Source organism: Syngnathus leptorhynchus, chromosome 10 (genome assembly GCF_054491065.1).
Source record: "Syngnathus leptorhynchus isolate UIUO chromosome 10, UIUO_Slep, whole genome shotgun sequence".
Classification (NCBI taxonomy): Eukaryota; Metazoa; Chordata; class Actinopteri; order Syngnathiformes; family Syngnathidae; genus Syngnathus; species Syngnathus leptorhynchus.
Genome location: NC_141204.1, coordinates 10445267 through 10455446, shown reverse-complemented (window position 1 = coordinate 10455446; position 10180 = coordinate 10445267). Strand labels below are relative to the sequence as shown.

Here is a 10180-nt window from a genome sequence, read left to right as displayed (position 1 = left end):
GAGCTCTCTTGTGCTCGCGCATGTAAAACCCAAAAGGACACTAGCTCAAAGTTCATAAAAACAGCTTTTAATATCTTACGAAACATAAACGAGGACTGTCAAAACAATAACACAATAAATGGCTTGGGTCATATAAATTAAAGTGTTCTTCACAAAACCCACAAAAAAAAAAAAAAAAAGCACCAAAACTGCTGGGGGTGTGTTTGACTTGGACATCTAAGTCCTGATTTTATGTAGATGTGTATATGTTCAAGTGGCTGTTAATTTACGAGACTATCCATTTATACACCCATCAAACGCGTGTGTCAGAAATGTTCCAGTACTGGTATCACATATGGAGTGAACCATGGACCGAGCCCAGCCTGTAAATAGCAGATATCTGCAAATGAACAGATTTCTGAGTTCTGAAAAAAACCCAAGCGACAGCTCAAAACTTGAAAATCTCATAAGTCAAGGCACTTGTATCTCAAAGCATCACACGCATGAAAAGCTAAGAAAAAGCAAGGTCAGGTGAGTGGGTCGGATACTCAGAGTATTGTCGGGCAAAGGACGCAACATCTCTTTGTAGACATGCTGGTTGGCGGTCTGGCCGATTTAATGGAGAACACTCGGAGCTTGAGTGTGCAATGTAACTTTCGTAACACCAGTCTTGAAACATTTCACATAAACACCTTTGGGCAATTTCAAACCTTGAATATTGTGAGGCAGACATGCTAAACTCTTGTGCTCACATTATGCCAAAACTACTTGAAACGTCTTCGGCAACTATGACAAAATCTATTAAACCTTTATTTCATGCTGTCCCTGCGATCTGAAGACTAACTTGCATCTAATGCGCTGCGAGTTGGTGGCGATCGCTTAGTAAAATTGTCGCGCAATGACATAGTGTAAACTTGCGAGAAGGTGCGTGAAGGAGTGAATGCGTTCGGCTTCTGAAGAATGTCAACCGGCAGGAGTGCTGAGGGTAAAAGGGGGGGGGGGGGGGGGTAGTGTTAACTGCAACTGAAGGATAGCATAGCCACAGCACCCGAGGTCAAACAGAGTGCAATGAAAACCACAAGAGAGTGAAAAAGGCACAGTGTGGCGATCCGGGCAACTATCTACACTGACGCTGTCCAAACAAACTCGAGGGACTTGGAGTGCGACGGCTGGAGGAAATAAAGGGAGTGTTTGAGCTTGGCGGAGATGAGCCATTTGGAACCCAAGCATCCATGATGTCTGATCCGTGTTCGGCACGAGGAGGTGAGGCGGGACTGCTGGGGGTTGTTTTCGGTTCCAATCAATCAGTCTCATTTAGCCCACATGGTCGCCGCCACTCTTGTCCCCGTTCGTGAATCCATTTGTTTGATACTAAAGAGCAGGAAGGAACAAACCAAATGTTACTCCACTTAATTAATCCACTTTCCTTCTGCTCTTTCCATTCGAGGAACTCACCCCACTTGTTGCCCACCAAAACGGGACAAGCAGCATGTCGCGTGCTGTAGTCCCCCTCCCCGCTGGGAAAGAGGTTGTACCAGAACACTGCAGTTCCCTGACGAGAAAAGACAACACACATAAGCCACAAACACAGATCATCCAAAAACAAATTTGACCTTAACACCCCTCCCCCCACCCCTAGATGGACTGTTGAGCATAAATCAATACAAAATCATTCAACACATTAGAATTTAAATGGAGCTTTGACCTCCTGAGAGTTTTTAAGCCAGCAGTCCAGCTCATGCTGACCTCACACGCTTGAAACAATTTATTTGATTTAATGAAAAAAATAACAACACACACTTGCTTTTGTGCAAGCATTCAATATTGACAGTCAGTCATGTAGCAATGGGAACCTTTTGAGGCTGAACCGATGCTCCGACATCTGGGAATACTGTGGCGCCCCCTGCTGCCACGTCACTCATCTACAACAAGAAGGGAAAACAACTCCAGCGCTTCCATTTTTTTTCTTTTTTTCCTCACTCCTCAGTTGTTCATCAAAATAATGATGCATGGGGCGGGTATGAATGTCAAGACTCACATAGAAGAGCCACGTTGCTATGCGGTTGCCCGTTCCCAGCTCTTTGAAGGCGTCCGGCTCGTCTTTCTGAGACGACACAATCAAAGTCAGGTTCTGAGTTCTGGCGTTGAAACCATCCCAAGGTGTGTGTGGACATACCCTTCCGAAGTCAAAGTGGGGCTCGTACTGACCGCCGACGCCGTAATTTGCCACCTGCAGCTCTTCTGCTGTGTCCATTTCCAAACCGGTGAGATCCTCGATCCTCTGGTTAATTTTTTCGATGATGGGATCTTCATAGCCTGTGAGCCAAGCGCTGGAACAGAGCGAGGCCGGGTGAGAAAAAAAGCATCGGCAGCGATTGCAGGCGGCGGTAAACAAAGTCTCAATGAACGAGCAAGCCAAGAGAGGTTGCATGCTGAAGGAAACGGAAAGTAATGAAAAAAAAAAAAAAACACGGGTGCAGAGGGGACAAAGTGAGAGAAGAAAAAAGAACAAAAGCCCAAGATTCAGAATCTCCAATCAGCTCAGGTTTCAGGGTTGTGGGTGATTTTAATAACTACTCAGACTAGTTTAGGGTTGACACTAGATGAACATTATTCAAAATATTCCTGAAATAATTTCACACCAGGCATATGTGTGTTGTAAGAAGGTAGGACGGCATTTGCATTTCCTTCATGACTCTATGTGACTCTTTGGCCAAGCAAGACGTTCCCTCATGTGTCTTGCACAGTGAGTTCAACAGAAGGTCAAATTCACATTCCGCTCCACATTCCTTGAACCTTCTGTCAAACAAAATCAGACAAATTATGACCTTGCAAATAACGTGCACACATTTCCTGCTTTAAGTCAACAACTAAGAGATTTTTAATGTGGGGAAAACCAGTAAAAAGAAATTGTGACGTCAATACAAAAACTGGGGAGTGGTAAAGTTAAGAAAAATATGCCAGTAATATATAAATAATGAACATATGAAAAGTAACTGTTTAATTGCCACTGTCCTCCAAATCACTTCCCATTATTTACAGTTGCTTTTAATGGACACCACTATAATTGTAGCACATCAATACCATGTTAATGGTCTATGCTTTCGCTATCTATAGAGCTAGCTAGCTAGTATGAAGCTAGCCATGTATTTAATCTTGCCTTTGAATTGTCTGACTTGCTGATATGGAGGCTGAGAGTGCGTAGGAGAACTACAGCAGCTGTAATCAGTTCATGAAAGAATGCAGCAGAGTAGAGATTCATGACAGAAGAAATATTCATTCTGCGCCCGAACTTGAGCATTCTCGTTAAAAAAAGTGTTGGCCGAGCCAATTCCAGCCTGAGACGAGAGTTGTGACAATGCAATAGTCTCAAACGAGCACCATTGCCATTTTTTTCATTTTGAGCCAAACTGCGAGGAGTTGCTTCGACCTGTTCCCCCTTACCTCTTGGAGACTCTGTATAGGGCTGTAGTAAGCTTCCCAGTTTGGGGGTCATGCACCGTGGCTCGCCTTAACTAAGGGGGTTCCCCGCCGTGAGGTGGATGCAGAGGGTGGACGGAAAGAGAAGCAGTAAGAGAGGAGGAGGAAGGAGGGAGGGAGAGAGAGAAAGAAAGAGAAGAGCAGAGAGAGTCACTAAATGTCAACGTTACTGCTTCAAAATAGCCCAGAGAGTTTGTTTCATGAGGCACAACCTTTCGCACCATTTTGCCTATGAAACAACTCCGGGCTCATGACAAAGCAACTATGTTAATATCAACTATAACAGGAGAAAAAACAAAAAAGAGGAAGAAGGGAAGAGGAGCAATGCCACTTCCTCCATCTGCGCTTTCCTCCTCTGTTGTGGCAAACCCTGGATGAAACTTACCTTTTACTGATCCTGTACGGCGCCGTCTCCAGCACTCCCGTGGTGGGATTGGAGATGGTGGCTCTGCGCAGCTGTGAAGCCAGGCAGAGGTTTTACCACACACACATGGCCATGTGTGTGTGTGTGTGTGTGTGTGTGTGTGTGTGTGTGTGTGTGTGTGTGTGTGTGTGTGTGTCTACACGCTATTTTCTTCTAAGCCATGACCACAAGAGCAGCTATTTAGCGTTGGCCTTTATGGCTGGGGTGTGGTAAAATATGTGTTCTTCTTTTAAATTTATTTCAAACTTAACTATCTAGTGCTTGACAATGGAATTAGGCCAAATATAAATGAGCGTTAGTCCAAAATAGTGTCAAATCAGCAGAATAGCGGGATCGCGAACATGGAGCCCATGATGGAGTGGGTTTAACTGTGTTTCATTCCAGCCCCATATTGGGCTCCTGCTGAAGTGCACACTTTAGCCACTAGGTGGCAGCATAACACATACAAGAAAACACACAAACAAAGAAGAGTTTCACAACTAAGTGACTCAGTAAAATGCATTAGTGAGTTACATTTTCCAACTATAACAATAAAACAAGCCGACTTTTGAGACGACTTACCCTCGGCTTGGCCAGCTTTTTGACCTTGTCGATTTCTTTGTCAGAGATGATGTTGAGGAAGCGGACAATGTACGGGCTGTCCCACTCATCTTGCTGCTTGACTGGTCCCAGCACATAGAACGGGTTGCGATTGTTGTCATGGTAACGGCAGAACAGCCGGCTTGCCCTACGGGGAGTCTTTGGAGTGAAGAAAAACAAGTTCAAAACCAAAATATCCTTCGAGCACGAGCATATTTTTGTAATCTAAAAGTCTTTCTCACCATTTTGATGCCCTCTCCGCGACACAGCATTTCGTACTTCTTCCTCTCTGGCATTAGAGTGAAGGAATTCCTGTCCTTCTTCTGCTTCTTCTCCTTGTTGACAGGCACCTCTTTATTCTCAGGCTCTTTCTTTACGGCACTTTCCTCTGTTTCCGCCTTTCTCTGCTTCTCCAGCTGGAACTCGAAGTACTTCACATTGCCTTTGGCCCGCTGATGTTCTGGATCTGAATGTTTGGGGGGGACGAATGCAACTGCTGTCAAACAAAGACATCTTAAACTGTGCTGTAATTACATTTCAAGTCAACTGGAGAGCAGTTTTTAAAATATCACCATATCGGTTTTGTTCAGCTGACATTCTGGTTCAGGGACTAACCGAGTTCAAGGAGCTGCTTGGTGTACACCAGGGCGCGCTCCAACTCCCCTTGCTGGTAGATAGCGTAGCTGAGGTAGTCCAGCACAGTGACCATCTCCACAGTGGACTCCTCACCGTCCTTGATCTGTTTCAGGGCCTGCGACATCCATAGCTCTGTGTGGTAGTAGTCCACGTCCGAGTAGGCGATCTTTCCCAGTTCGAAACAGTCCTCGGCTGTCATGAAAGTCTTGTGCTTCACTCCTGATGTGCGCACGTGGATTTTGACATGATTGCACAAGAGCACAAACAGAGACAAACAATATTCCAATTATATTTTTGCCATTTTGTGGGAGCTCCGCAGAAGTAAGTCAATTAAAAGTGTTATGCTGCCATTTTATGAACTCTATAAACAATTAGACTGAGGTCAGTTTTAATATTTGGCAGACTGAAATCACAATAATCAAAAATAATCCAGAAAATACACAATAAATAGATAAAACAACTTATTAATTGTCCTTTGGTATTTCTTTACCATTGCAAAAGAAAGAAAAATCAGTCAAAATTGGCCTGTTTTTTTTTTTTTTTAAAGGTCTAATATCAGCCAGGATGTAATTAAAACAATTATGAATGGTCATTATTTTATTTTTTTTATCTCCATTACGTTTGTAGTGTGGCAACATTTAAGTCAGATTTCATTCATGTGAGTGCTGACCAGGGAGGTTTCCTGTGGAGATGGTGTTGGCATCCAGTTTGTAGGTGTCTTGTAATCGGAGGAGAGCTTTGGCCGCGCCAGTCTGGTCGTCATCCGTCGGGAAGTACCTCCTCTGGATGGTCAAGTTGGAAATAAAACCTGACACGGAAGACAGTAAATGATGTAAGCACAGGAACGCTAGCAAAGACTAAGCAGCGTTATTATTCCCAAACCGTCTGTGGTGTCGCTGAGGACGAGGCTCTCTAGGTCGCTCCACTCTGTGTTGAGCCGCTTCATCAGCTTGAAGGCATTGACCGGGTGGCCCAGGAAGCCCTCGGGGTCTTGCATGGCTTCCGTCGTCAAAAATTCCAGTTTTTCAGCCCACCTGCCAAAAAAAGCACGTTAGCTTTGTACTCGCAAGGCGTTGCGGCGATGTCGCTTACTTTTTGACCCTCTCCAACTTGTTCTCCTCAGCTTGGATATAGTCCTTGAGGGATGTGACCAGGTCTTTCTCGGTGAACAACAGATCTGTCATTTGGCCTGGGCAAAACACACAATATTAACACACATGGTCACGCATGGCATCTCATGTCAGAAAAATTTGACCTTTTACCTATGGAGGTATAAAAGTCCTGGACTGACAGCGACGGCCGACAGCTCAGCAACAGGAAACACCAACATGGCAGCAGCTTCCTGTGGAGAGATGGATAAAAAATGATAATTTTTTTAAATTACCAAAAAGAACCATTGAGGATGAGGTATTATCTTTTCTACTGTTTTTGAGGTTCTACGTAACGCGCTCAATACATCTTCCGTAGTCTCCCAAAAAAAAAAAAATCAATCAAATCATAAACTCATTGGTCATTGGACCTGGCAGGAAGGCATGCGATAAGATATTGGATCGAAGTTTCTCCCTGGGGCAGGTCGTGACAGGCTCATTTTTCAAATTCCGAATGAATTTCGATGCAAAATGTGCACCATGATATCCCGAAGCCTGGGCCTCAATGTTCAGGCAGATGAGTCTATCATAAGCAACGTGAAGAAACACGTTGGGGACCATTATTTTTCCTCTCACTGAACTGCAATGTGGAGCGGAACCAAGTAAAAAAAGCCAACTGAAAAAAAACTATTATTGTGGGATTGTTATACAAGAACAACTAACTGAACAAAAAAAGGGGGATGCTTGGGGTAGCTATTTTGGAGGAACCAAAGTCCCAGCATGTGTGGTGACAGCCAAATTTCCTTATGGCTGACTGACTCCCGACATGTCGGGCCTGAGAGTTCCCGCAGTTGACCATTTGGGCCAATGGCAGCTAAGACTGACTACATGTGACCCTCAACAAAATAAGCACAAGCAATGATGCGGAAATGATCTCAACCAGTCACACTGTGCCACTGTGTGTGACAAAGTCAAACTGCGGTTAACAGCACATAATTTGGATAGCAACGCATAAATACAAACTCTGGAACACCTTTTGAAAGGTAGCAAGACAGACGCAGGTTCAGACAGGTTCTGCCACATGGACAAGATGCCAGAGAAAATAAGACTTCATGTGGCTTTTCAATTTAGGTCAGCAGCAGGGCAAAATGAAAACAGAGCTGGATTCTTTTTTTACCTTGTAGGAAACATAGAAAGTAACTATCGTCATGTGTTGGTGACAGAGGTGAAAAGGTTACTGTTACCAACACACGACGATAGTTTTACAATGTTTTCATTTGGAATAATGCTTATAAAATCATTTTAATAACTGCCACTGCAAATCAGACTTTGCAGAGAGAAGCTTTGGGACACAAGGCAATAAAACACAAGTCCTGGATCGCAAAATGTTGTACTCGATGAATAAAACATATATTTTATTTTATTTTATATTCATTTGTACTTAATTTTCAGTCATTTTCCCTGTTTGTGAGACACCATTAAATGAAAACAGGCAAAAGTAAGAAATTGGTGGAGTAGAATCCTAGTGTCATTAAACATTTTAAAATCAAGTTTCACAACTTTAAACCAATAATATACTATTTTGCTTCAACAAATAAGCGTGCTGCGTCCCCTTGGATGAACGTCTCATTGAGAGTGAATGGAAGTGGACTGCCACGTCTTCGCCCCTCCCCGCTGCAGAGATTGGGAGCCTTGCCGGATAAACATTACCCGTTCCAAGTGCTGCACTTTAACAAATAAGCATAAAACGACCGAGTGGCTTTTAAATTAACCCAACAGATTTGGTTTACAAACCAATTTAGCTTTCCTTGCGAGGAAACCGTAATAAGACGACTGTTAGCTTATAGCATCAGGTGAGCTAGTGTTCAAGCTCAGAGATGACACTTGAGACCAAGATCAGAATGACTCGGCTTCATAACCTTAACGAACGTTTTGAGACGTATGTACCGACTGATTGGAATGCAAGTGGCTTAATTGTGTTTAAAAACATGTAGCAGCGCACAATCTAGCACAGGAAATTCAGTGGCCGTCGCAGTCCATGTTGTCTAGGTTACCACATTATGCACCGACACATTCTTATTCTTACGTTTGATTAGGTTTAATGATTCTAAATCGTAATTAAACTATTGAAGATGAACAAAGTTGCCAGCTAGCTATAGCGTAGCCTAGCTTAAAGGCACGCAGAGCTGCAATATTAAAGTGCGTAATTGGCATTGGTAAACAAACTATTGTGACAGTCGTCTAAGTATCATTAATGACGACGTTTACCTTATAAAATGCATCGTGGTTGTAGAAAAGTGTCCGAGTGATCAGTTAGCTCGGTGGTGCAGTCAAGCGAGCGAAGGTAGATGCAGAAATTCGAGTGGTGTCGGTGGCCCGACGCACTGTTGGACGTCTGCTTTTTGGGGTGGACAACGCAAGACCTAAAAGGACTACGTGCAGACTCTCACATGCTTCCCAGCCTCCTTAGCTCTTGCGAGGGGGCCGTCGTTTCGAATCTTCAGGGGAGGTGTCGTCATGCATGCTGGGACAGTACTACTTTGGGGGGGGGGTTTTAATCACAGCGTAACCGTACCGTGCCACATGTTTATAACTTGACTGGGCTAAAAAAAAAAAAAACTGTGTTAATGGATATTTTGGAAATCATTTTTTTTTTCTAGACACCGTTTGGAAATAGAGACTTCCGAGTTCTCCCACATTCCAGAAAATTCCCCGCAAACCCAAAACGTGTCTGGTGGGAGGGAATTCCTTCCTCCGGGCAACAGGGTGGAGTTACGTGCGACCGTGAGTGTGTGCGCACAGTAAACTGTGAGGATAACTTCAACGTGTATTTTGGATGCAATAAATCATAACAAGCAGCATCTGGCAGTAATTCAGGAAGTAATTTGGTTACTTGCAGAAGTCTCTTAATTTTGGCGGCATAGTGGATTTGTGGTCAACAGGTTCTGGGTTTGAATCTCAGCTCAAGTGCTCCAGTGTGCGTGTCTTTTCTCCCACGGCCCAAAACACGATATGTTCGGTTCATTAAAGATTATGAGCATAATCTTGTGTGAGTGGTTCTTTGTTTGACCAGCCCAAGGTGTGCCCCGCCCCTCTCACAAAGTCATCGGAGATGGAAAGAATAGGTAAGGAGTTAATTAAGATGGATGAAGGCGGGTAAATCCACACCGCAGGCACAGCTACCAAATGCACGAAGGGAGTGATCCATTAATCCATTTTCTGGCGTGCTGGAATCTATCCCAGCGGTCATCTGGCAGTCGGCGGGGGAAACCCTGAACTGATTGCCAGCCAATCGCAGGGCACACAGAGACGAACAACCATACGCACTCACACCTAAGGACAATTTCGAGTGCTCGACCAGCATGTTTTTGGGATGTGGGAAGACACCGGAGTTACCGGGGGAAACCCACGTAGGCACAGGGAGAACATGCATAAGATGGAATCGAACCTGTAACCTCTGAACTATGAGGTATGACTACTAACATGCTAGCCAGTGCTGCCGACTTGGAGTGATCCAAAACTAAAATGTCCCCAGGAGCTAGATGCAAAGCAACACTGGTAGCAGAACCAACATAACTGGGAATATGACATCTAATTTTGATCCAACTATTTCTAGAGTGTGCCCTGCGATCGCCTGGCGACCACTCCTGGGTGCTTCTCGACCAGGAGAGCCTCAGACTCAGCCATGATAATAGTTAGGAGTACAAGGTGAGCATGGTTCCTAGGTTCGCTATCATTATCCTACTTCCAGTCCATTTTGGCTTAAGTGGGCGCAGGGACAACAGTGGAGGTGGATGGGAATGTCACAAACAGATGTCGAAAAGCCGAGAGAAATAAGACCATTTGTTTTACTCTCCTGGATCAGTGAAGTCAGAGCGGAAAAAATCTTTAACAGTGAGCGTTACAGGAGCAGCTTTGACTTGGCCTTATCTTTAAAGATGTGTCATTCAACACAGTAGACATTCCACGGATGGCGTCACTTTTATCTGTTCCA

General features: G+C 44.2%; 1 protein-coding gene across 4 annotated transcripts; it reads right to left on the bottom strand.

Moving 5' to 3' along the window:
• Positions 1 to 51: 51 nt before the first annotated feature.
• p4ha1b (prolyl 4-hydroxylase, alpha polypeptide I b) lies at positions 52 to 8741 on the bottom strand. 4 transcript variants are annotated; one of them, XM_085923009.1, is made up of 15 exons: positions 8455 to 8738; positions 6361 to 6440; positions 6191 to 6287; positions 5981 to 6132; positions 5769 to 5906; positions 5078 to 5317; positions 4705 to 4928; positions 4445 to 4621; positions 3845 to 3915; positions 3424 to 3489; positions 2156 to 2309; positions 2018 to 2083; positions 1833 to 1901; positions 1435 to 1531; positions 52 to 1350 (listed from the first exon to the last, which is right to left on the bottom strand). In XM_085923009.1, the coding sequence occupies exons 1-15, from the start codon at positions 8466 to 8468 to the stop codon at positions 1280 to 1282; spliced, it is 1716 nt and encodes a 571-aa protein (XP_085779135.1). In that variant the 5' UTR covers positions 8469 to 8738; the 3' UTR covers positions 52 to 1279. The 4 variants fall into 4 exon arrangements, with proteins under 4 accessions (XP_085779135.1, XP_085779134.1, XP_085779133.1 ...); XM_085923008.1 differs by lacking the exon at positions 3845 to 3915 and having other exon boundaries at positions 3424 to 3494; XM_085923007.1 differs by lacking the exon at positions 3424 to 3489 and having other exon boundaries at positions 8455 to 8736.
• Positions 8742 to 10180: the final 1439 nt, after the last annotated feature.